The sequence below is a fragment of the Euprymna scolopes genome, chromosome 1 (genome assembly GCF_053919585.1).
Source record: "Euprymna scolopes isolate OS-2025 chromosome 1, ASM5391958v1, whole genome shotgun sequence".
NCBI lineage: Eukaryota > Metazoa > Mollusca > Cephalopoda > Sepiida > Sepiolidae > Euprymna > Euprymna scolopes.
The window spans coordinates 130,605,446-130,633,219 of NC_136482.1; the positions used below are offsets into that span (position 1 = coordinate 130,605,446).

The window sequence follows — 27,774 nt, forward strand, 5'->3', positions numbered from 1 at the left end:
TTTTAAATACCTACAGACCCTAGTGTTTCATCCTTTTGGGAATCATTAGTGCAGGTTGTCATGATTACAGCCGGTCGAAAGATTCAAACCTGGCCATGAAGCCATCTCTGACTCAATTGGCAAGGAAATATGTTATTTTGTGCCTTTTTGAAGTTGCTTTTTAGTTTCAACATAGATCTTCATTTTTGATTATATATGGTTATATATATGTGCTTATTTCACAATTATGCAGTTTTACGAAAAAATGAACAAAACTGTTTTTCAATTGAAATTCATGTAAAGTTAGAAGTTCAAATATCACCAGTTTTTTTTATTTTATGTCAAATTGTTTGGTAAATTTCAGAAAATCACTTTTAATATCAATACAAAACATTAAGATTTTTTGAAAAGTGCCTCTGTCACCTATTCAAACCGATGTTACAAACCTTAAGATATTTTATTATTATAATAGACGACTTATTTACTTTTCAGATGCAGATGCTGACTGTGATGATTATCAGAGTATTAGTTACAACAAGAAGGTAAGAGATAAGTTTTTTGATTTTTGTGTTTTAAATAATCAAATGAATTTATAACCTGCTTACTTATGTATTGTTAAGGAGGTAGACATTATTGTCCAATGATTGCAAATAATACTACAAATGCATTTTCTGGTAACTGATGGTTCGGCAGTGCTTTTATACCTAACAAAATCACAAAACCTTGCTGTCAGCCAACAGGTAACTCTGTTTGTGATGCACTACTGTACTTGCTGGTGGTAGTCTTCCTTTGAAATGATCTTATTTTGCTTAAATTTAACCTCTGTTAAAGTTTCACAAGAACAAATTCAAATGGCAGTTGTGATGTTGTGATAAACAATGGTTTATTTCTATCAAAGAAAAAGTTGAATATTTGCTCAAGTTTTTAGTAATTTTTGCTGGTTCACAGATGTGACAACATAATTAGTAGTTTAAAGGTGTATCGATGTGTGATACTGTAGACTGCTCCCAGTCCCTACCAACTAAGACAATGAGAAGAGATTAGCTAAAAAGATTAGGATTGTAACCTTATGTGCGTGCGTATGAACATAGCAGCAGCAGCCGTTTGAGCACTATGCAAATTAGCAAGTGTGCGTCACAAAAAAAGAAAAAAAAAGGACTCCATGTGGTTGGCAGAGATAAAGAAAAACACGACCGGGTGTGATGGACGTGTGGCCCTGTGGTTGTGGCAAGAGACTTTTGAGCTGGTGTCAAGATGGCAGGGAGTTGTTAATTTCATGGTAGACGAAATAAACAGTTAAAAAAAAAAAAACAAGACGTAGACATTGTTGGAAAGTAATGGTAATAAATGACTTTTGCTAAAAATGAAAAAAAAAACAAAAAACAAAAATGGGTCGGATTTATTTATATTATTGTTTGTTTGTTCCTTTTTGACAGTACCAGACGGTGTGGGGGTCTGGGTGAGGTTTGAACTGTAACGAACATGGTTTGAGCATAACAGCCATGCTAAACTTATTCTTTATTTGTTATTAATTATAATAATCATTATTACTATGAATTACTATTGTTTTTATTAATAACTTGACACTGGAGGATGTGTATCTACTTAGTTATCTATACTATTAATAAGTTAGTAATCTATAATATTAATAAAATTCTAAATGTTTATTTATTTATGTGTGTGTATATATATATATATATATATATATATATATATATATATATATTAATAAAACTTTCAAACTGATGCACCAAATTGAAAAATTCTTATTTTCTCTGAAAGGTGTAAGTCCCTAAATTGTCTTTATCTATATATGGTTTGTAAGGAACAACGCCGAGTCACACACAAAGTCCGAAATAAGGGTTTTTGGGCCATTTCGTGCAATTGTTGAAAAAGTTATCTGCCTATGTCAACGGAATTTAGCATGTCAACGGAATTTACAGTCGCGGTAACATCTTTCGGCATATGGACAGGACTTGTGGTGCAATGGATAACACGTCTGACTATGGATCAGAAGATTCCAGGTTCGAATCCTGGCAAGTTCGTAATAATTTTAATCATCATTTTATCCGTTTACTCATTATCCTTACCCTGAGTTAGGGTATTTTTGTTTTTTCAGGGATTTTGTTTACATATGGGAATTTCCCATACTCAAGTTCACAAGGTAAGCGTTGATGGTAAGACGATGTTGAGTGTACGCAACCCCTAGTATTAAATGTAATTTGCAAGCAATTTAATTTTTTTTAAATTTAAAAAAAAAAAAAAAAAAAAAAATTTTTTTTTTGTTTTTAGGCGGAGCCTGCACCTATCCGGTATTCGGTACGAGTGAAAGGTTTGGTTGGTCGATATCACAGTGTAAGTATATTTATTTTTGTTCATTAATAAATACTTTATTTCATGGTCATCAATTATATTTCAACTTTGTAAACAAGCAACATTCTTTTAAATACTCGCCCTGATGGGAAGGGGTAAGGGACATACTAAATTATGATCATAAAATTCCAATTTCCTCATTTCCCCGTTATGTGAAAATCAAAAATGTGTGGTAAAAGAATAAATTCAAAGTAAATAAAATTGTGAACATGTTCTTGTTGTTCAATACACTGGTTTCACTCACTGTACTCTTCCAAGGTGATTGTTCAACTCTGTCAGTACTGCAACAAAGAATTTGAATCCCAAACAAGACAAAAACCACAACTCTAATAACATATTTATTTCTTGAAGGTTACAGGTGGCACTCACTCTTTCGGTCCTGCAGAAGCAGATGTTTTATCTGACCAGATTGAAACCAACAAGGTCCCTTGATATAGTCCTTCAGCCAAGTTCTCCCAGAGAGGTGTACTGGCTCAAGTGCCTGGTAATTCTCACTAAAATCAACTCCTACCATTCTTGCTCCTCTTCTGAGGTCTCTTTACCCCTGACCATTTATTGGTGATCATTGTCTGACCGTTACCTCTCTCCCCCATGATGGCTATTTGAGATGTCCATCAGAGATAGTCTGTCTCCATTATCTGCAGATAGCCTGAACATTGTTTTTCTCACAAAGCCCGATCCCAGTGTTACTTTCCCCAACCTTGGAAAAGAACTCTGACTCTGGAAAAAAGATTTTTGTCTCTATTTCTTTTCTATCAAACAGATTGGATAGAAACGAAAGAAAGGAAAAAAGAAGACTTGTTTATAGAATAAAAAGAATAAAAGACAAGTTGGATAGAAAAAAAAGAAAGAAAGAAAAAATTAAATGATTTTGACATTCAATGGGGCATTTATTGTTTCAAACAGAATATCGCCTGGGTGGTCAAGCTCAGAACCAAAATATTTTCAGTTCTCTGTGCCTCCACTCCTTCATCCTTTGACTCACCATATATCACCTGCAGCATCTGCGATCCACATGTACCAACAAAACATGTTGCACAATGCATCTTGAATTGAAACTTTATTATTTTGCAGTTAAAGAGCAAAAGATCTTTATTACGTTGACATGAAGAAAATTATCTGCTGGAATACTAAAAGATTCAATATTTTTATGAAGCAATTCTGGTTTCTGATTGGTTGCTAGCAGAACGTGACTCCATTTGATTTGTCAGTCAGTTCCTATCGCCAGTGTCTATAAGTAGAACCTTCCAACTTTCGGTGATCATACCCTCCTTTTATATAAAAAATATTGCAATAGCACATGTTAACAAAATAAAAGGAATTGGATAAAACAGAAAGTCAGAAAAAAAACATTAAAAGCATAGAAAAAAATTTAAAAAAAAAATGATGAAGTTGTGTCATTCCTAATTCTACATTATTTTAAATCCTGTTTGTTCATTTATGTCCTAAAAATACTTGTGTATGATTGTATAAATCTTAAATGATCTTTTTCTCATAAGATCTGAATCACCTAACTTAAACTCCAACTAAAATCTTATTTGAATCATCCCACAGCACAAGCAATATGAAAGAATTGTTTAAAAAACAAAAAACAGTACTAATATCCTTCCTAAAAGCAGTGTGAAAATGTAAAAATCTGACAAACAAAATATAATCTTTATTAAAGTTAATACAAGAACATAAGTCTATTGTGAAATTTCATACCTTTGTCTGGCAATGTAAGGATGAGCCAAAATCTGAACCTTACTTCTCCATATTGTATAAACAATATGGAGAAGATTCGACAGAAACACCCAGCGGTAGATCTTGTTTCCTGGCTAGGGCAACGAACGCCGTTTTTTCCCCATTCCCAACACGCCCCATCCCTAAAACTGAACATTTGGGAGTGCTTGAGTATGAGACATGCCTGAGCAATTAGATTGGGTTGATCTTCTTCTAATGGGTTGAGGGTACCGGATTGACAGTTCCTGGCTGCTGTTCCCGACTGGTAGTACAGGGGCCCTAACTCTTTGGTAGCGCTTAGAGCGGCTGCTCCATCAACAGTTGAATAATATCGGGTTGTTTGTAGTGCCATGGCGCGCATGGAAAGGGACCCTGCACTCATTCCCAGTGGGCTTTCCTGAGGCCACAATCCTAATTGGAGAAAGGTCAGCTGATGGTCTACTTGTGATGCATGTCTGAAGCTCTGCATAACCTCTTGTTTAGCTCCCCCTTACCTAAACCGAAACTCTTAAAAAAATATGACGACAGTACAATCTAAAAATAAGCTTAAATCAGGATTAGGGACAAACAAATTAAACTTGCCTCCTCCCTTGAGGCTCTCATTCACAAATATCCGTGGGCTTAGAACTAACTTAGCTGATGTTGAAGCATTTCTATTAACAAATACCCCGGATATCTTAGCACTAAGTGAGACTAACCTACACTCCTCCATTCCCTCTAACCACTTTAACATGCCTGGATATCTCCCACTCTGCCGTAAGGACTCCGACAGACACATGCACGGACTTGGAGTTTACATTCGTAATACCCTTCCCTTGACTAGAGAAACAAACCTAGAATTGGATGATCAAGCCTTTGTGCTTTAGACTAATCATGCAACACAATATTAGCTACTATTATTTTCTCTACCGCTCTCCCTCGACTCAGGACTGCTCCATAATAAACAAAGTATCTGACAGCATAGACACGGCACTGTCCCTCGACACTAGCGCACAAATACATGTATTTGGTGACTTCAATGTCCACCACAAAAACTGGCTCGGATTCTCTACTTACACAGATGCAGCGGGCAGCACAACTCATAGTTTCACTATATCTCACTCCCTATCACAAATTGTTACGTTTCCAAACCTGACCAGGAAGAACAACACGCATCACTTCTAGATCTGTTTTTGACCACAGTTCCCGATGATTGCATAACGAAGGCCCACAGCCCACTCGGGAACGCTGATCATGCAGTGATAATAGTTGAAATCGCCCTTGACTCTAGAGCCAAAACTGAAGAGCCAGTGCTCAAAACAACGAGATATTATAAAAAGGCTGACTGGGAAGCCATCAGGGAACTAATTAGAGATGCCTCATGGAGAAATATTTTCTCTCTCCCAACTGAACAATGTGCAAACGAGACCACTGACTGGTTCAAAACCGCAATCGAAGCGCATGTTCCCATGCGGAAATTCTATAGTAAGCCCCACTCTCCCCAATGGTTTACGTCGACTTGTGCAACTGCCATTGCTCAAAAGCAGCATGCATACCGTAGGTTTTTTTTTTTTTTTTTTTACACAGTGATCACCACTTATCAAGGCCCGGAAGCCACTCAGGGATAAGGGTTATTGTAAGTACATCACGTTAGTGAGGAGATTTTATGAAGTGTTTAATTAGGGGGGGCGGTTCATTAGGAATTTGTTAACATTAGACTTGAAGACATCCAAGTTGTAGTCCGGAGGGAAGCAGGCAGACGGAACAGAGTTCCACAGGCGTGCAGTTCTAAGAAAGAAGCTTTGCTCATGAAATCCGCGTTTTGATTTAGGCACAGATATAGAGTGGGGGAAATTTTTCACAGTGGATTCAGCTAGACGGGTGTTTTTCGTGAAAGATTGGCGAGGGGGGACCAGGGATTAGAGTTCAGACGAGCACCTGCCATGAAAATAACGATAAAACAAGGATAGGCTCGCAACGTCTCTTCTGTGGGAGAGGGGTTGCAGGGTAGAGAAAAGGGCATCCCCCACTAAACCACGAAGTCTATTTTGTACTCTGTCAAGGCATGATAGGCTGTTTTTGGCAGCTCCTGCCCAGATATGGCAACAGTATTCCATCCTTGGCCGTAAGTCCAGTTCAAACAGACTGAAGTATATAGAAGCTAGAAATAACGTTAAGAAAGAAATAGCGACAGCTAAGAGAGAATTTACGGAAACAACTAAAAAGCGCATCGAAGCACAAAAACTAGGAACTCGAGACTTCTGGAAAATCTACAACAGTGTAGTAAATAATGGGCAATCCACAATTCCCCCACTAACCAACAATCACGAAGTTGTCTCCTCAGCAACCGACAAGGCTAACATGCTTGCCAGTCGGTTTGCCTCCAACTCCACACTGGACCCTTCCAACCACCCACTACCTGACTTTCCTATGCGGACAGACGCCACGCTAGACGATCTGAAAACCACCCCTGCCCAGGTGCATGCTATCATAAAAAACCTTGACACTTCAAAAGCTTGTGGACCCGATCTTATCCCAGCTGTGCTATTAAAAAAGTGCTCAGCCGAAGTAGCTCCAGTTCTCTCCAAACTCTACAACAAATGCCTTAATGAAGCTTGCTTTCCGGGCTGTTGGAAAACTGCTTCTGTTGTACCAGTATTCAAGAATTCTGGCGAAAGGACAGACCCATCAAATTATCGCCCCATTAGCCTCCTCCCACTTTTTGCCAAAATATTTGAGACCATAATTAACCATGCTCTAGTCCATCATCTTACAGATGCTAAACTACTGACTGACAAACAATATGGATTTAGACAAGCCCGTTCCACAGCAGACATCCTAACTGTGATCTCTGAACGTATATACCATTCACTGGACAAAGCTGGGGAGGGCAGAGCGGTAGCTCTAGATATATCTAAGGCTTTTGACAGGGTATGGCATGAGGGTCTCCTCAGGAAAATCAGATCATACGGTATCACTGGTAGAATACTTAACATAATTAAATCCTTCTTGGACAAGAGAAAAATCCAGGTTGTCCTCGACGGTCGTACATCTAAACAATATGATATAAATGCGGGGGTGCCCCAGGGTTCTATCCTTGGACCTCTATTGTTCCTGATATTCATAAATGACCTCCCCGACAACATTGCCTCTGAGATGGGTATATATGCTGATGACACTACACTCTATGGCAGGCACGACAGGAAGACGAATGAACACATTTCTAAAGAAATGGCAGAAACACTAGAGGAAGACCTCCAATCTGTAGTGGAATGGGGTCAAAAGTGGTTGGTCGCGTTCAATGCTGCCAAGACTAAACTAGTTTCATTCAATAATTACAAGAAACCCTCTCTACCACCCATAGCAATGACCGACGACTCTTTATCTGAGAGTCCATCTTTCAAACTCCTTGGCTTAACATTCACAGGAAACATGAGTTGGAACAATTACATTGAAGGCATTGCCAGGGCCACTGCAAGAAAGGTGGGCTCTCTCTACCGTGCTAGAAAACTACTAACACCCGAAAGTATCCTGTACCTCTATAAGGCCACCATTCGCCCATGTATGGAGTATTGCTGCCACATCTGGGCTGGTGCATCTGCTACTAGTCTCTCGCTCCTTGACAAGGTCCAAAAGAGAGTCGCAAACCTGATAGGCCCTGAACTGGCATCTAAGCTTCAGCCTCTGTCCCATCGACGAAATGTTGCATCCCTCTGCCTTTTCTACAAGTATTTTAGTGGTGAATGCTCTGACGAACTGCAATCACTTGTGCCCCCACTACGTGAGCACCCTCGACAAACCCGACAGGCTGCTAAATCCCACCCCCACACTGTAGAGATCCCTAGATGTAAAAGATCTTTTTACTCCAATAGTTTCTTCCCCAGAACCGCTAGACTCTGGAATTCCATTCCAGGTCCCTGCTTCCCCAACTGTACTGACGTGCAGAAGTTCAAGTGTAACGTGAACCGACATCTTGCTGCCCAAATCCCTACATAGCACCCCAGTAGTTGTTGCCCCGGATAGTAGCCCCCTACACCAAAGTGGCAATTTGCCTTGTTTGGGGTGAAAAATGTAATAAAAAAAAAAAATAAATAAAATTCCCATAGCTATGCTATGGAAATGTTGATAACTCAAAAAACTATCTGCTTTGGCTTAAATATTGCATGGTGGCTACTGTTATCAAAGAACATCAGATCTAGACATCAAATTTGGAAAAATTGGAAGTTGAAATTCCATCTAAATTTTAACCATGATTCAGATTGGCAATTATGGCGATAAACAAAACTGAAGAAAAACTTTTATTGTGTACCTACTTGTAATGGATCGAATATGGTTTATTTTAAAAATTGATTAAGTAGTTATTTTTTATTCTATTTTCGAGAAATAAATTTGCCATTTTTTTTATCGATAAGTGAAGGCCAAAGCTATTTTAATATTCGTATTATTTGGATTCTTCAAACTTGTTTTCATCTTGAATGTCATTTCCACAACATTTTGGTTGATGTAACTTCCAACCTTCTTCAGGTGTATCTTTTTGAACTCGACAATTTGGACGGAATTTCAAACAGATCCCTTTATAGGGTTAGCATGCTCTTCTTTTTTTTTTGGCAGCCATGACTGGATAAAGGTCCTAAGTAATTTGATCAGCCACATTGAGAATTAACCCTTCAACATCACTTTTACCCATGGTTCAGTGGTTATAATACTTGAAAAAATCAATTGTAAAAATGATATTCTCCTGAAAGTTAAAGGTTTAATTCTCAGTGTGGGTGACTAAAAAATACAATGGCGAATTACTTAGGTTACATCGACTGAAACGTGAAAATGACACTCAAGATGAGAACAGTAATCTGAAGAATCCAAATAATATGAGTACCCAATCATCATCTCAAAAATTTAGAAACCATTTTAATATTCTTCAAATTTTGTTTTTTTATTTATATAAAATGATCCTTCTAAAAAAATGTTTTCCTAATTTGAAAATATTTTCTTAAAAAAAAAAACTTGATCAAATTATGTGATTTTTAGAATATTTCATATTCATTCCATGATTCGTACATACATCATAAGACTTTTCTGTATTTACTTTTCTTTTAATTGCCGTCATAAGTGTCCATTTGATTAAGCACTAACTTTTCAAAGGTCAAGGTCATATAAAATGCTGGACTTCATTGGTTGCAATATGGACTGAGTAGAGAGCTATGACATGCTAATAGACATGCAGAATCAAAGTCATTGTCAAAAGTGTAACTGTTGCCTTTTCTACGACCTTTGACCTAGATATTCTAAAATTAAATTAATATTTTGATCAAGTTTGATGATTGATCAAGCAATGTGACACTAGGCTCTTCACAAACAAACATAAAGAAAAATCAATTCAACCAAAAAAATAACCTCTTTTGTGAAGTTAACAAGTTAAAATTTTCAATTACTTTTTTTTTCTTTCTTGACATCCAGGTTACTCTAACAGAATTTTTCCATCCTTTAAAAGTAAAGGTAGTAAACATTCCACATGGACCAAATCATAGAATGTTAGGTGAGTATGTTAATGTTAAACAAAAAAACTTTTCACGATCCATGCTTCCCTCCCTTGCTCTTTGCCAACACATTCCACTATATAAAACAATAATAATAGTACTACTAACACGCTAATAAAACTAAGGACATCAACATATACGAGCACTATAGTAGAAATAAAAAAATTAAATATTAACAATAAAACCAAATAAAAATAAGACAAAACTAATTGAATAAAGACATGTATATTTCGGTATTTTTCATCAAATGGTGAAGAAAGTTTTTATAAATAGGCCTTGAGTTGTATTAGTTTATTAAACTCAACATGTATTTGCAATCTATTAAAACCAATCAAATACTTTTTTTTTTTTACTGATGGATCACTGCTTATGGTAACCACTCGAGGATAAAGCTTATACTTGTATCCATTATTTTGTGTATGTAATTTTACTGATGACAAGTTATTTGTTTATATAATATATATTATCTAAATTTATATTTAACAACTTTTGATCTCGATTGACTGTTTTCCAGAATGAGTTAATATTTAAAATCTATTTATCGTAGTTCTTACTAACAGAGTTACCTGGTGTTGCTCGGGGGATTTGAACAATGAAATAAAAGAGTTAAGACGTTTGTGTAACATCTTTCTTTTAAAACTTCTCACTCCATCCCATTCGCTATCTTTCTCACTCTATCCCCATACCTATCTTTTTTCTCCTCTCTTATTGCTAGTGCTACTAGATCAGGCTGTCTTAAGATACTGATTTCATGACCTAAAATGCATGTTATTATTTTTTCCTTTATCTTTTCAAAACTCAATCACGTTTTTCAAAGTCAAAAGCAACAATTTTCCACTAGAAAATAATAAAACCAAACAATATTCATGAATATTTGAAAATGTAAATTCCTTGTAGCATAAAAACGTTTTTTTGAAAATTACTGAATTCAGCATTAAATAACCCCAAAAAGGTTGATACGCCATAAAACAACTAAACAACCACACTACCCTCTTTTATATCTCTCCTCTATCTCCCTCTCTCACCCCAGTTTCTATCACTGTCCCTTCTCTCTATCAAACCTCCTCTCTCACTCTCTATCAACCTCCTTTTCTTTCTTTCACTAAAAAAAATTGATGACAAATTACTCCATGGTATTTAAACATGTAGACCTAGTAATTCTACTCCTAATTCTCAAAAGAATGAATATAAAAAAATGTCCAGAGCAATGGTGAAAAAGAACATTATCAGTTTTGTGTCTTATGTAGTTTTTTACTTTTTACTAGGTCACATAGATAACTTTCCTTTATATAATATTGATTTTAAAATATCTATTGATGATGATTATAAATGATAATTCCACCATATGCCAGAATCGTTGGAAAAATTAGGGTCTGTTACTGTTATGCCCTGTTTGGTCTTTACTAGGCACATGCTGTTTATAAACTTCCATTTTCTCATTGTGTTGTTCAAAAAGCTATCCAATATGATTTGTGTTCTAAAGCTTCAGTCAATGCAATCATTTTTAAGTTTATTGTATAGTAGAACCCCAGGATATAGTGGCTCTAGGATACATTTTTTTTCTGGTTACAATGTGGAATATGATGTTTTTCTGGACCCTGGTATTTGCCCCGCCTTACGGTATTATTTATAATGTTATTTGATTATATACATGTGTATTATATACTGCACTGTATTTTGTTACTAATTATTAATATACACTGTATAAAATTTGTTTAGGCCCCGCCATATGGCGATTTCACCTTACGGCCCCAACCTTGGAATGAATTCATGCCGTATCCTGGGGTTCTATTGTAATTGATTTTTTTTCTTTGCAGGAATTGCTTTTGTGGAATTCTATTCAAAAGATGATGTCAAAAAAGCTCTGGAAAAACATGAAGGATTTATTAGTAAGTAAAATTTAACTTTTTATACTTATGCATTCTTCATCTTTTAAAATGTATTGTCAGCTGCAAATCAGATATCAAATATTTATGTGATATTTTATTTGTCCCTTTCCATGAAGTTAGACTCAAGGTCAAGTGCGGGTGTAATGAAAGTGTTTATGTGGAACAATCACGATTCAAACTTGACACACCTAGCTTTTCAGTCAATATTGTTAACCACTTAACTATGATTCATTATCTTTCCCCACACTCTCTTATATACATTTACTGTCACTTTTCCTTTGTTAAGGGGTCAGGTGTATTTTAACATTTCCTAAGTTCACCTCTCAGTCTTCCAACTTCAACTGACTCAATATTTCACTTTGTATAGTTTTGTCTAATTACTTGTCTGCAATTTTTTCTTGACTAGCCAAACTTCCTGTGATTCAAGAAGTCCATACTTCTACAATGGTCTATCCAGGAGGATGAACATTCCTCATGACCGTACCAGCCTAACTTGTCATTGAATGAATAACCTCTTGCATATATATATATATATATATATATATATATATATATATATATACATATATTAGTTGTCCCTATCTGGGGTTACCCTGTACTGCATTTACTTACAATTTTATTTTGCATTGACTTTTTTCTTTATTTTGAAACTATTGTGTTTATTTTTTCTAAATTTTATTTTATTTTTTTCAACAAAAGAAAGTAAGTCTGTAATGGACAAAAACAGAGTTACATTCTTTATTTTTAAATGTTTTATTTAAATAAATACAAATGTCTTTTTCTTTCATCACTCCCATATTACTATCAAAACGGTTTAATGTTATTTAAATCAATAACACAATAGCTTGAAATACTGTTTATATGATACTGACAAAACACCCATAGCCATTCATATATCTGCCTAATTTGCAGAACTACTTTTTAAACAGTCTGTAAAAAATTAATGCTTGATGGTATTCATTTGTAATTTTATTGTGTTATTTTCCTATATAACTGCAATAGATTTGTTTTTTTGATATTAACGAGAATTAAAACCTTTCTTAATTATACTTATTAATTATCAAGGGAGATAATTTCAATGTAACATGTTTTAGCTAACATGAAAAATATATTGATGAGACATAAAAGTTTACAGAGAGAGGTAGATGACTTGTGTGTGAATGAGTGAGTGTGGGTGGAGGGGATGCTTTAAAAAAGAAGGAAAATTTGACATTATTCTCACTCTCTTTCCTTTTCTCTCTCTCTCTCTCCATCTTCCTCAGCAACAATTGTTTTTAAAAGAGACCCCTCTCTCCTCTTTCATACATATACACCACTGCTCAGGCGAATTAATTCCTTTTCATTTCTCTGGTCTTATTTAAAGATGAACAAATAATCAAAATTACCAAAATGTTAATATTTATCTATTTATATGTATCTTGCATTTACATCATCAATGTTCTGATCCCCATCTGGCATTATTAAAATGAATGGCTCTCGTCTTGGGGAGGCCTCAAGTTTTGACAAGCTTCTGGGCTTGACCTTTACTCCTGATCTTAAATGGAATACGTACATCAAATCTCTTGCCAAGGCCACTGGAAAAATGGTCGGATCCTTCTATCGATCCAGTAGATATCTCACTGCTGATGCAATTCTCTATCTATATAAGAGCCAGATACATCCAAGGATGGAATACTGTTGCCACATATGGGAAGGAGCTGCTAGAAAAGACTTGTCCTGCCTTGATATGGTTCAAAATAGACTTCGTGGCCTGGTGGGAGATGTCCTTTTCTCTTCGCTGCAACCTCTATCTCACAGAAGAGATGTTGCGAGTTTGTCTCTGCTTTATCGTTATTTTCAGGGAAAGTGTTCGACTGAGCTTCAATCTATGGTCCCCCCTCGCCAAACTTTCACAAGAAACACCCGTCTAGCTGAAAACACTATCAATAATTCCCCCCACTCTTTATCTGTGCCTAAACCTAAACATAGATTCCATGATCAAAGCTTCTTTCTTAGAACTGCACGCCTGTGGAATTGTCTTCCGTTTTCCTGCTTTCCAGCTGTCTATAATATGGTTGTCTTTAAGTCCAACGTGAACAAGTTTCTGATGAGCCGTTCCACTTAAGTTAACAAATTTATCGAATTTACATTACTATCGATTACTATATTGTCCTTTTGACTACTCTTTAACCCTTATCCTTGAGTGGCCTATCGGCCTTGATATGTGGTGATGCCTATGTAAAAAAAAAAAACAAAGAAACTTATGAATGAAATATTTATTTAAAATGTTTCAAATTGCTAATTTCATGAAGTTTGCAAACACTGCTAGTTTGAAATAAAAAGAAAAAAGTCTGAATTGGATGAATATAGATTTGCCTCCATTTAAAACAAATGTGAAAATAAATACAATTGGATAAATTTTCTGGAACGAATTCACTCTGATTACATTTTATTTTTCTTAACATGATGATCAACAAAATAAAATGGCTATTCAAATTGACATTACTTTTGTAGCACAAAAGTTATCAATCTAAAAACTTGACAATCCTAATTTGATGAAATCTAGATAATACATTTTTGTTATTTATTTGAGTTTTATATAAATACTAGCGAGGGGTACCCGGCGTTGCCCGGGCGTTTGTAGGTGTGTGTGAAAAAAACCCGAAATGTGAAAAAAAAACAGGTGCCCGTGAAAACAAAAAACAAAGCCTTGACGACGTGCAGTTGGAAAATAGTAAAGTGTGAAAAAAAAAAGCAGGTGCGCGTTTTTGATTGATGTGACGGCGATAGCTATTCAGCAGTTAGCATTTTGTGCGGGACAGTTTTTAATGAGGTCAATAAATCGGTTTGTTTGTTTTTAAAAACCCGCTCCCTCATCTCGAAATGAAAGCTACCATCTGATATGACGAAGTCGACATGGACCAAACATTACTTGGCTCTCTAGAGATTAGAATCGAGTTTTGCTTTTTGTTTATACCGAAAACCGAATGTAACACGTGCTGATGCGGGAAATGTGGAATAATTAACGTTTGAAAGTCAATAAAATTAAATAGACAGGCGAGCTCCGTGGTTAACTGTGAGATATTACAATTTATAGATGATATAAAAAGTTTTAAGAAGTTGTGAAGCGTGCGAGCGCTTCTCTGAAAGAAGCCTTTTGTGGACATTGAGGAAAAGCATACATACATACATACATTTTCGCTTTTATATTTATAGATAATTATATTGATATCGAATATCTATCCTTAAATGCTAGAAAATTAGGATAAGTAAAAAAAATGCAAAATAAAGTTTCCGATTAATACGTTTCATTCCTCTCAGAGGTTATACAAGAGATGGGAGTTCCCCATATTTAAAAATTTTTTTTTTTTATAAACTAGCATTTCAGCCCGGCATTGCCTGGGTGTTTGGATGTGTATGTTGAGCAAAAAAAAAAAAAAAAAGTGGTAGTAGGAAGGCAGGCTTGAACCCGTACTGCAAAAGAGGAAAAGAACGGGGTAAAACCTAACGTTTATGCTGTTACGACCACCGCCAAACCGGAAGCAACATTTTGTAAAATTAAGGCTAGACAATCAAAAGGAGAGGATAACTTTCAAAAGTATCGAAAAAAGTGCCCCCCCCCCACCCCTGTAGAAAAGTGCCTAGTTGAAGGTGAAGATATTTCTGTTTTTAGCCAAGTTTTCGATATTTGTCGTATGAAAGGTTGAACTTTAAAACGATACTGATCTTGATAAAATCCGTCGCCTCTATTGAAAGTTTAAGGCAGACATGCAAACAGACATACATACATACATTTATATATTGGTAACTAAAAATTTTCGACCCAAACTGATGAAAAAGCTTGCCCTATCTCTGGATACCCTTTATGTAAAATTTCAAATATTTAAATCAGAAATTGTCTGAGTAATTTGGAAGAGACCACAGAGGTCAATTATTTAAAACTTTGACCCCTATTATGACCCCTTAAAATTTATTGTTTTGGGCTCAAATCAAGTTATTAAGTTAGATCCATGTCCAAGGAACCTATATCTAAAATTTCAAGTGCATAGACCCAAAATTCTCGGAGGAATTTGGTAGAGTTCTCAAAGGTCAAATCGTTGAACTTTGACCCCTTAATCGCCAATTTTCTAGCCAAAAACCGATCACATCGATTTTCCCAAATCTCAGTACTCTGTATATCAAATTTCGAATCTGTAGACTAAATATTGACTGAGTTATTGCGTAGGGAAATGTACACAGACACGTTCACTTTTATATATATAGATTCAAAAATGGTGTGGATATGAGTTCTTTGCTTTTTTTCTTTTTAAACAAAAAATTTTTAAAAAATTATCTTTGCCACATTTTGCTACAGTTTTACTTCCTTATTTTTCTGTTGCTATTTGGATGAATTTTATTTTTTTTCCCTCTTCCTCTCTCTTTCTCTTTTTCTCACTTCCTTTCTTCATTTTACTTTGTCTCCCTTTGCCCTCTTATGGCAGTTCTGAAAATAGGAAAGATTTCAAATGATTCATGAAGTAGTTTTATCAAAGAATGACTTTTTTGTCTTCTTCCACATATACACTTGGTTTCTTTTTCTAATTTTGAATTTTTTAAAAAAAAATTGAAACTGATTAATTTTTGGGAGGGGGAAATTTAAGTAAAAACAAATAATCAGAAAAATTGATCTGCCAATCCAATTAATCTAATTTGTAAATTTCCCTGTGTTTTTTTTTGTTTCCTAAAATTTATGTTCCATTAATTAAATTATTTTATTCTAAATGTTTTTTTTGTTTCCTAAAATTTATGTTCCATTAATTAAATTATTTTATTATAAATGTGTTTTTTTCTACTTATTACTAGCACATCATCCAAGTTATTTTCATTATTAGCATTTTTTCATCAAATGAAAATTTTATTCTTTACAGATGGAAAAAAAGTGAGTGTCAAGAAATGTAAAGCTTTTGGCGACGACGAAAATTCTAGACCTTGGGAAAGAAAAGTTAGTAATTTTATATAATTCATTCAGTTTTTGTATAACACCTACCTCAGCACCATTGTTGTTTGGAACATTAGATTTTATAAAAATATATTTAATCCAAAAAAACTTCTGCATTACAGCTGGGTACCTGATGCTAGAACTGTGCATTATGTATAAGAGAAAAAAGGATTGCCTGTATCTACGTGTCAGTGGATTTTCAAGTGCTTTTTTTATACTTGCCTGATTTTGGGGGGCATTGCATGATCTTGCCTTGAGGTGGTATTCACCTTGGATCAGTTAAGCCGGCCCTTTCCAATGAATTCATCGAATTTTACACAAAAGCTGACCAAGCTGATCCATCATCAACATTAACATTATCAACAGCCAGTAACAGGTCCAATAGCGAACACCGTAGGTTGTCTGAATTGGTTCATTATCTTGCTTAAACGTTCTGAGCCACATTTTTAACTGGCTGCTGCATCGCTTCTTCGTGTCTTGAAGAGAAACCAGATCGATGGCTTCTCTGATGAGATCGCCTTGTTGACAACGGAGGGCATAACCAGCCCAGCGAAGGTGTCTTGTGAGTAAAGCCAACTGGAGGGAGGTGATATGGCACTATGCCTTGCAACCTGGAGGTTTTTGATCATTTCTGTCAGCGTCACATTCTGCGTGTTCCCTGGCAACACCTCCTGCTGAACATGGTGGTCCAAGCGTGGTGCCACATCATCTCCCTTCAGTGGGCTCTTCCCACCATGATCTTGACATTTTGAAAACTGGAGTTTTCTTTCTTTTTTTTTTTTCTTTTTTTTTTTTTACTTGAACCAGTCAATATCAGTTTGGTATTTCTTGTTAAAACTAAGTCAAAGCAAAAGGTCACTTAAGATTTTGAGGGGTCAATGACATAGATGATGAACAATCTGCAAAAGAATTAAAAATTATGGATTGAATGGACAAAATTTGATTTCTTACTCTATCATTAAATCACTTCTCTCTGATAGGCTTATAAGAGTAGTGGTTGATGGACAAAAATCAGAGGCCTGCAGTATTAATGCTGGAGTCCCTCAAGGGTCCATCTTGGGCCCAACTCTCTTCCTGATCTACATTAATTATCTCCCTAAACACATACTTAAATCATTCGTTGACATCTATGCTGATGACACGACCATCTACGGCAACACATCAAAGGCTGTAAATGACAAAGTTCTCTCTGATTCTCTCTCCTCTGATCTCGAACGAGTGGTTCAGTGGGGGAAGATGTGGCTGGTTACCTTTAATGCATCTAAAACCAAACTCCTATCTTTACATCATCAATGCTCTGATCCCCATCTGGCATCAATTGAAATGGATGGCTCTCGTCTAGGAGAAGCCCCATGTTTTGACAAGCTTCTGGGCTTGACCTTTACTCCTGATCTGAAATGGAACACGTACATCAAGTCTGTTGCCAAGGTCGCTGGAAAGATGGTGGGATCCTTCTACCGCTCCAGAAGCTGTCTCACTACTGATGCAATTCTCTATCTATATAAAAGCCAAGTATGCCCAAGGATGGAATACTGCTGCCATATCTGGGCAGGAGCTGCTAAAAACAGCCTATCCTGCCTTGACAGAGTACAAAATAGACATGGCTTAGTGGGGGATGCCCTTTTCTCTTCCCTGCAACCTCTCTCCCACAGAAGAGACGTTGCAAGCCTATCTTTGTTTTATCGTTATTTCCATGGCAGGTGCTTGTCTGAACTCCAATCTCTGCCCCCCCCCCTTGACAATCTTTTACGAAAAACACCCGTCTAGCTGAATCCACTGTCAAAAACTTTCCCCACTCTTTATCTATGCCTAAATCAAAACGTAGATTCCATGAACAAAGCTTCTTTCTTAGAACTGCACGCCTGTGGAACTCTGTTCCGTCTGCCTGCTTCCCTCCTGACTACAACTTGGATGTCTTCAAATCCAATGTAAACAAATTCCTGATGAACCGCCCCCTTAAGTAGACACTTTAAATATCCACACTAACGTACTGTACTTACAATAACCCTTATCCCTGAGTGGCCTCCGGGCCTTGATAAGTGGTGACCACCTTGTAAAAAAAAAAAAAAAAAAAGGCAGGGGCTTGACAAATATTTATTGTCATTAAATTTAAAGATAGTCATATTGTAGTCTACAGGAAGAAGTCCAGTGATAACATGTCAAAGATGGGAAGTTCTTGGAAACAAGCTCTGTTCATGGAAATTGTACTTGATGCTATGCACATGAAGAAAGGGAAGTTCTTTTGTAGTGATGGTAGAGAGAAGAGTTTGTGCCATGAACGTTTTTATAATGACAAACCAGAACACTTTCTATAGGAATAACTAGCAATGTCTAATCTAATCTTTTTATAGCAAACATACAAACATCACCCCACACATGCACACAGACGTTGATTTTTGTATATAGAAATAGAATTTACAAAAAACATAACATAATGTAAAAACATTACATAACCTGAACCACTTAATATTTCTACATTTTTGTATAATTTAAAAAAATAATGTATTTATCCCAAAATTTTGAAGAGAGAAGAGGAGATATCATTACTAATTTTCTAATCCCTCCCCCATCCCCACCATGTTATTCGATGTTAGTAATTCAATATGAAGTAAATCTGTTACTTTATTATTTCTTTATCATCAATAACTTTATTCCAACAAAATAAATAATTGATTTTTTTATCAGCTTTTCTTTTGGATCATTGTAGCATGTTGTTCAGAAGAATAAAATGTAATTTGATTTAATGCCATCCAGGAAATACTTTGCCCAAACCGGAATTAATTTCAAATCACCGCTATCTTAAAAAAAAATAATAATTCTGTATTTGGCATACCGAGTTACTTCCCTTTGATTAAGACAAGAAAATAATATTTAAAAAAAAAAAAAAAAAAAAAAAAAAAACTCGCAAACAAATACATTACCGAGTGACACTGGGTAGCAGCAATTGGTAAAATGATATAAAATTCGCATTCACGTTGAATAAAAAAAATTAAATAGTTCCAGGGTTGCAGAAGTCCTATTTGTCCTATAATTTTTCATTTTTTCTTATCTTGGGCTATTTTTATCATTAATTTGGGGATTCTTCATCCAAAATTCTGTATTTTCTTCAGTTTTTATTAATAAATCAATTGGAGTTTTTTTTTTTTTTTTTTTACATAGGCGTCACCACTTATCAAGGCCGATAGGCCACTCAAGGACAAGGGTTAAAGAGTGTAGAGTAGTCAAAAGGACAATATAGTAATCGATAGTAATGGAAGTTCGGTAAATTTGTTAACTTAAGTGGAACATTAATAATCCCCTTTTTTGTTTTCACTCTGAAACGTTTTAAATCCATAAACAAGCATAATCATATTTACATTAGTCACTTTATTTAGTTATTTTCATTATGTGTTGAAATTTAAACAAAACTAAAAACAAAAATTAGACATACTTGATTTCATCTCAAATTTTCTGAAAAAACTTATTCTGTGTTTTGTCAATATTTAGCAAATGAATCATGAAGTTTTCTCTCTTTTTTCTTTTTAGAAAAGAAAGAGCATACTTTTTCTGCTTTGTTTTAAATCATGTACTTTTTTATTTTTTCCTATAATTTTTATTGTTTTTTGTCAAAATGTAATTATTGATTCATATATTTTACTTCAAATTTGACTAACCTCTCATTGAACTTCCTAAAATCTAATGCTATTTTTCATACTAAAATGAATCACCACTTATGCAATGCAAAAGCCACTCAAAAATAACGGTTAATAAGTTGAATAGATTGTCAGTTAAATGATGAATATAATGGGAGGATTGATGAATGAAATGGACAAGATTTGATTATTTATGAGGAGAGTTTCTGACAGTATTAAACTGTTCAGTGAGGACATATTTGTGATAGGCCAATATTTAAATAAGGATCACAAAAGGTGAAAGTCATGGCAATAATTTTGCTTCTTCGAATTATTTATATTATTTGGATTTTGGATTATTTGGATTATATTGTCCTCATCTTAGATGTTATAGTCTGAATAATCCAAATACTCAGTCGTTATCTGAAAAGTTCTGAAACAGTTTTGCTCATAGTAGACATTTGCTACTTGACCCATAATGTAGCCAATGAAGTCTTGCATCTTGCATGACATTGACAAGTTTTTAATAGAATTTCAACTATTGATTTTTTTTTTTCCTAAATGTTATGGATTTGGTGCTCTTTGGTAACAGTAACCACATACAAACTTCACTCTGATCAAAGAGCTTTTGACATCAACTTTTCCAACATCAAATTCTAGAATACTTCATACAATATGATAAAGTCGGACTCGGATAAGACTTTGACCCATTCTTATGAAATATATTCTTGCTTAATGAAGTTTGTAACTTTTGTTTTGAAATATTTACTTGATAAAAAGTTGCCAAATGTAATATTTCTTCTTTTCGTTTCAGAGTTTCCAACCAGGTGAAGAAGAAGAGGAGCTTTCTGAGGTAGACATTCCAACTTTAAAGATTTTTTTGTTGTATTTTTTAATTACCGTAACCTTCTTTTATGACGCTCATAAAGTGATCATAACTCTCTCCTTCTTTGTGTGCCACACTTTACCTCTCTTCTTTCCATCTCCATCCGATCACCTTGTAAGCCTGTGGTGTCTTTCCACTCTCTGTTGTATTTCCTTCCAGTTTCTTTTTCTATCTGACATGTGTGCTTTCTTTTGTATTTCTGTTTCCTTTATGTCCTACTTTAAAAAAATGAAATGCAAGTGTTTATCTTGATAATTATTTCTAAGAAAAAAAAATGCAACAAAAAAAAACTTTTGAAGAAAATAACCACATATTTTAAGCCCGTGTTGATAGTTAATAAAAAAACATTAATAACTTTTAATAGTTAAAATTTTTGTTTTTATTTTTAAGTCTGGAAGGTTATTTGTACGAAACCTGTCCTACAGCTGTACAGAAGAAGATCTGGAGAAACTTTTTGGAAAATATGGTAATTTTCATTTCTCCCTTTTTTTTTTTTTCCATCTAATTTGTTTTTTAGATGAAACCTAACCCTAACCCGATCGGTCACTTCCTCGGGGTTTCTTTATCTGACCCAGGCAACGCCGGGGAACACCTCTACTATACCACTTTTTTAAAACACCTTTACCCCTCCCCCTCCAGGTTTCCTTACTATACCTTCACACACCTGGGCAATACCAGGTACCCCGCTAGTCTTCTATATATATATATATATATATAAAAAGCAAAACAGCCGCAAGCGTTTTTGTATGTCCAAGAAAGGCTCTTTTCATGGGGGTTCTCAACAAGGTTACTATGATGGAGAAGTTTCCTTATACTCCCTAGATTATGATATCTCCAATTTGCAAATGGATTTCGTCTCTGTCTTTATTTTGATCAACTTTTAAAAAATTCCCTCCATCCCGTCGTTTGTTTGCATTTTTTGCGAAATGTGTGTGTGTGTTTGTATGTTTCGCAAAAACTTCTGGCAGATGTTTTGGAATGTGACAAAACTGGTACTGTTTTATACCTCAGTCTTTCGAATGACAAATATCGAAAAATTGGCCAAAAACATTAATTCCTTCACCCGCAACTGGGCAGTTTTCTATAAGGAGGGGTCGTTTTTTTTGCCGACATTTTCACAAGTCATCGTCTCCTTTCGATTGACTAACCTTAATTTCAACGCTTGTGACTTCCGGTTTTGCCATGGAGTCATCGGTTAAGACGTCACGTTTTTTAACCTTCTTTTTCTCCTTTGCGTTACGAGTTCGAGCCTGCCTACTTACTACCACTTCTTCGTTTTTTTTTTAAACACCTCTCTCCACCCAAACTGCCTACTGTTGCTTTGATTCCCCCCTCTTCCACTGCCACTTTTTTTTTCGGGGTTCCTTACTACACCACTTGGACACACCCAGGCAACACCGGGTACCCCCCGCTAGTAATTAATAACTTAAAAATTATGAAATTTTTTATGTTTATAATGTATGAGACACTTATGAGAATCAAATTTTTTCGATATACTTACGTATCTGGTAAAAATAATAATTTTCACCAAAACTTAGAAAAAATTATCGAGTAGAAGTTAAGTTTTCATAATTTGCCAATCTGCCATTGTTAAGAGCGAAAATCCCATGAAGCAGGAAAAGATGACTCATTTAACCAAGTAATTATGTATGACAGATCCCTCTGCCTTTTCTACAAGTATTTTAGTGGTGAATGCTCTGACGAACTGCAATCACTTGTGCCCCCACGACGTGAGCACCCTCGACAAACCCGACAGGCTGCTAAATCCCACCCCCACACTGTAAAGATCCCTAGATGTAAAAGATCTTTTTACTCCAATAGTTTCTTCCCCAGAACCGCTAGACTCTGGAATTCCATTCCAGGTCCCTGCTTCCCCAACAGTACTGACGTGCAGAAGTTCAAGTGTAACGTGAACCGACACCTTGCTGCCCAAATCCCTACATAGTACCCCAGTAGTTGTTGCCCCTGATAGTAGCCCCCTACACCAAAGTGGCAATTTGCCTTGTTTGGGGTGAAAATGTAATAAAAAAAAAAAAAAAAAAGATCAGCATAATATGAAAATGATTTTTTTTTTCCTAATTTTTGGTGTAGATACTTATTTTTGCCAGATACGTAAGTATATTGCATTTTTATTTGGAATGGAATTCTCATTTGTACCACATCTATTTTTCTTTGCCTTTCATAATCTTTTTTTTTCTTTCTCCAGGCAACTTGACTGAAGTAAATCTCCCAATAGATTCTTTGACCAAAAAACCAAAAGGTTTTGCCTTCATTACTTATATGTTTCCTGAAAATGCTGTCACTGCATATTCTGCGTTGGATGGATCAGCTTTCCAGGTAGATTTCATTCTTCTAATTGTAAAATTTTATTTTGACTTGCCTTATATAACAATGAAAATATTCTGAGTTTTCATGGAATTCTAGGAATTAAGATTTTAGCAGAGGAGGTAATGGAAAGCTATTCAAGATCATTTTTTCCCTGTTTTAAATCTGATGTGTTTTCAAAGTGTTCCTTTAATTTTTTTGAGCAGTGTACAAACTGACTGAAGAATTTTTTAAAAATGTCATATATGTGATTTGATAAACGTTTTTTTTTAAATATTCTTAATCTTTTTGAAGTTATTTTATAATTTCAACATAGATCATATTACAAATGATCTTCATTCTTGTCATAAACGTTTACTTTATAGATTTCCAGCTATGGAAAAGCCAGAAATATCCTCTCAACCATTAAATCCTTTCTTTCTGATAGTTTTGTTAAAGTAGTCCTTGTTGGGCAGAAATCCAAAACTCACTGTGCTTCAAGGATCCACCTTGGGCCCAACTCTTTTCCTGATCTTCATCAACAAATCAATATCTCCCAGATCGTGTTCTATGATTATTCGCCAACAATTATGCAAATGATACTACTATTACGTTGTCGTATCATAAAGGATTGAGTGTTTGATTATCTTATCAGTGGTAATGTCGTTGTGTGTGTGACATGCATTTTCAACATACCTTCTGCGACTTGTTGGTCCATCTGGAACATCTCGTCTGGGAGGGAGACTGGTACTTGTTTTTGGGGATGAAGATTTATTTCACTCCAAGACAAGAAATTGGTTCTATAGTTTTGTATTCACCTTCCAGATCGATCGCAGAAGAATGAAAAGTGAATTTGGCCTGTGTGGTTTCTTCTTCTAGGTCTTATTTCTACCATGTCAGTGTTCGCCCCCCCCCCAAGGACAGGAGACAACGGCGAAGCTGTCCGCTCTCTTCCAAGTCCCAACCAAATCTCCCCGATTCAGCTAACCTGATCACATGACTCGCACGCAATCCGATCAGCTGTGTCTACCCTATAACTCACACTCCTCCCCCTCTCTCTCTCTCTCTCTCTTGATCCATTCTATAACACCACCATCTATGACAACACTGATTCTTTCTCCTCTGACCTTGATTGCAGTATACAGTCGGATGAAAAATGGCTTTAATGCATCCAAAACCAAACTTCTATCTTTTCATCATCAACGTCTAAATCCCCTCTTGACCTCAATTGAAATGAATGGCTGTTTTGAGGAAGCAATCTACTTTGACAAACTTCTAGAACTGACCTAAAATGGAAGACTTACATCACATCTGTTGCCTAAATCACTGAAAAAATGATGAAATCATTATATCGCTCCAGAAAATCTTACTCCTAATGCAATCCTGTACCAGTACAAAAGCCAAATACGTTCTAAGACTGACTACTGTTGCCACCTCTGGGGAGGAGCTCCTAAGAATAGCCTTTCCTGCCTTGACAGGTACAAAACCGTCTTCGAAATCTAGTTAGCCTCCTTACTTTCTCTTTCTTGCAGAAGAGATATTGCAAGTCTATATCTGCTCTGTTGTTACTTTTATAGTAGATGGTCGACTGAACTTCAAACTATCACAATAAATACTCATTTGGTTACAACAACCATCGACAATTTCCTTTACTCTCTATCTGGACCTAAACTAAATGAAAATTCCATGAGAAGAATTTCTCTCCTAGAACTGCCATCTGTGCAACGCAATACCTTGGGACTGCTTCCCAACTAACTATGATATAGTTGTTTTTTAAGTCTAATGTAAATAAGTTCTTGTTGAGCCAGCCTTTTATAATATCAAATCCTATCCAAGTTCCACCATTACTGATCATCATGGTGTTGTCTCACCGTCTACCTAATACTCCTTAGCCATTATCCCAGGGCGGCTTCCAGGCCTTGATAAGTGGTGCCCCCCCCCCCCCAAATAAAAAAAAAAATTAAATTTTTATTTTTACGAACATAGACCAATATTTGTCAATTGAAATCATGTAATATATCATTTTAAAAATATTGTCAGAATCTCAATCTGAAATGTTTTCCCTTAGGAATAAAAATGATGTCTGAAAATGTTTTCACTCTAACAGTTTTCTTAGCTGGAATAAGCATTTTCAGAAAAAATTTAAGTGAAATAAAGTATAATTATGTCAATAACATAGTGGAGAAAGAAAAGGCTAAAATTAAAAATAGGCTAGTTCGAATCAAATATCAATATGTCAAATGGATTGCTGTTTGGATCTATCTTTGAAAATCTAAACGATAACCTTGTTACATTACAAATGCCTCCATTTTATGTGAAACCCATTTTTTTTTCTTTATTTCCAAGTTAGCAGCTGAACTCCAATCTATGGTTCCCCCCTTGCCAACCTTTCATGAAAAACAATCATCTAGTTGAAACCACTATTTTCTCCACTTTTTATCTGTGCCTAAACCTAAACTTAGATTCCATGAACAAAGATTCTTTCTTAGAACTACATGCCTGTGGAACTCTCTTCCGTTTACCTGGTTTCCAGCTGACTACAATATGGTCGTCTTCAAGTCCAACGTAAACAAGTTCTTGATTTTTTTTTTTTTTTTTACATAGGCATCACCACTTATTAAGACCAAGAGGCCACTCGAGGATAAGGGTTTAAGAGTGTACAGTAGAAATTGGACAATATAGTAACCGTTAGTAATGGAAATTTGGTAAAGTTGTTAACTTATATGGAACGGCTCATCAAGAACTTGTTTATGTTATGACTTGAACACAACCATATTGTAGTCAGCTGGAAAGCAGGAAAACGGAAAGTAATTCCATAGGTATGCAGTTCTAAGAAAGAAGCTTTGCTCATTGATTCTACGTTTAGGTTTAGGCACAGATAAAGAGTGGGGGTAATTATTGATAGTGTTTTCTGCTAGACGGGTGTTTCTTGTGAAAGTTTGGCGAGAGGGGACCATAGATGTGAGCTCAGTCGAGCACCTGCCATGAAAATAACGATAAAGCAAAGACAAACTCGCAACATCTCTTCTGTGAGAAAGAGGTTGCAAGGAAGAAAAAAAGGACATCTCTTATGAGGCTATGAAGTCTATTTTGAACTCTATCAAGGCAGGATAAGTCATTTCTAGCAGCTCCTGCCCAGATGTGGCAACAGTACTCCATCCTTGGACGTACCTGGATGAACCGTCCCCTTAAATAATCCAATTTACCAAATTTTCACTTCTAATGATTACTACAATATTGTCCCATTGACTAATTTACACTCATTTACCCTTATCCTTGAGTGGCCTCCAGGCCTTGATAAGTGGTGACACCTTTGTAAAAAAAAAAAAAAAGTAGCTGATGAGTTTAGTGACACTTGAAAGAAATTTGAAGAGTTAGAGTGAAGTTCAATCTTTTTTTTTTTTTTTTTTTTTTTTTTTTTTTAGTTTGAAGAGTCAAATATACAATTTTTGTTTTTCCCCTATTTAATTCTGAATTTTTCATTTTATTTTTCTAGGGAAGGCTGGTTCATTTAATTCCAAGTATGATGAAGAAAGAGTCTGAAAATAACGGCAGGGGTGAGTATCTCATTACTTGTTGAATAAAGGAGAACTCTTCACTCTAACAATTTTTTTAAACAGAATAAGAATTTTCAGAAAAAACAATAAAAGCAAAATAAAGAAGATAGTTTCCCTCTATCAGGCTAGAAAACTATAAAATTGTATCCGAGATGGGTATATTTGCTGATGACACCACACTTTATAATAAACATGAGAGAAATATGAATGTACACATATCCAAAGTAATGGCAGAAACCGTAGAAAACTACCTTCAGTCTATAGTAAAATGTGGTTGGAAATGGATGGTAACATTTAATGCTATTAAGACTGAGCATCTTTCCTTTAATAACTGCAAAAGAAAAACCCTTCTCAACCACTGATTGTCATGACAACACCCTATCTGAGAGTTCATCATTCAAACTTCTCAGTTTAACATTCATAGGCAACATGAATTGGAACAAATGCATTGAGGACATTGCCAAGTCTTCTGCAAAGAAGGTGAGCTCCATCTACTGTGCTAGAGAATTACTTGCACTCGAGAGTGTCCTATATATTCACAAAGCCACAGTTCGCCCATGCATGGAGTGTTGTTGCCACATCTGAACTCGTGCTTCTATCACTAGTCTTTCACTCTTAGACACGGTTCAAAAAAGCGTCTCAAATCTAATAGCTCCTGCACTATTGGCTAAGCTTTGATGTCACATCACTACAATGTTGCATTCCTGTGCCTGTTTTACAAGTACTTTAATAGAATGTGCTCTGATGATCTTATAGCACTTGTGCCCCCTCAACGTACTCTTGATAAGTAGCAAAGCCCCATCCTTTCACTGTTAACATCCCTAATAGTTTCTTCGACTACTAGACTTTGCAATTCCCCCCCCCGTTTTGTTTCCTTAACCGTATTAACTTGTAGAAGTTTAAATGTAATGTGAATAGACATTTTGCTGCTCAACTCCCTTCAGTCCCCTGTTAGACATGATCTCAAATAGTAACCACTT

At 35.5% G+C, this 27,774-nt stretch overlaps 1 protein-coding gene and 1 non-coding gene across 2 annotated transcripts in view; both read left to right on the forward strand.

The window, feature by feature from the left end:
- Positions 1-27,774, forward strand: part of LOC145268999 (putative RNA-binding protein 19) — an 87,401-nt gene that overhangs the window by 26,690 nt on the left and 32,937 nt on the right. The window contains exons 6-14 of the mRNA XM_080124623.1: positions 472-521; positions 2,272-2,334; positions 9,511-9,589; positions 11,408-11,479; positions 16,366-16,439; positions 20,862-20,900; positions 21,324-21,399; positions 23,140-23,270; positions 26,734-26,794. Of these exons, the coding sequence (XP_079980749.1) occupies positions 472-521; positions 2,272-2,334; positions 9,511-9,589; positions 11,408-11,479; positions 16,366-16,439; positions 20,862-20,900; positions 21,324-21,399; positions 23,140-23,270; positions 26,734-26,794 (645 nt within the window). The remainder of the gene's footprint in view (positions 1-471; positions 522-2,271; positions 2,335-9,510; positions 9,590-11,407; positions 11,480-16,365; positions 16,440-20,861; positions 20,901-21,323; positions 21,400-23,139; positions 23,271-26,733; positions 26,795-27,774) is intronic.
- On the forward strand, positions 1,952-2,024 carry Trnah-aug (transfer RNA histidin (anticodon AUG)). Its single transcript has one exon. It is a non-coding gene; the product is annotated as a tRNA-His (tRNA).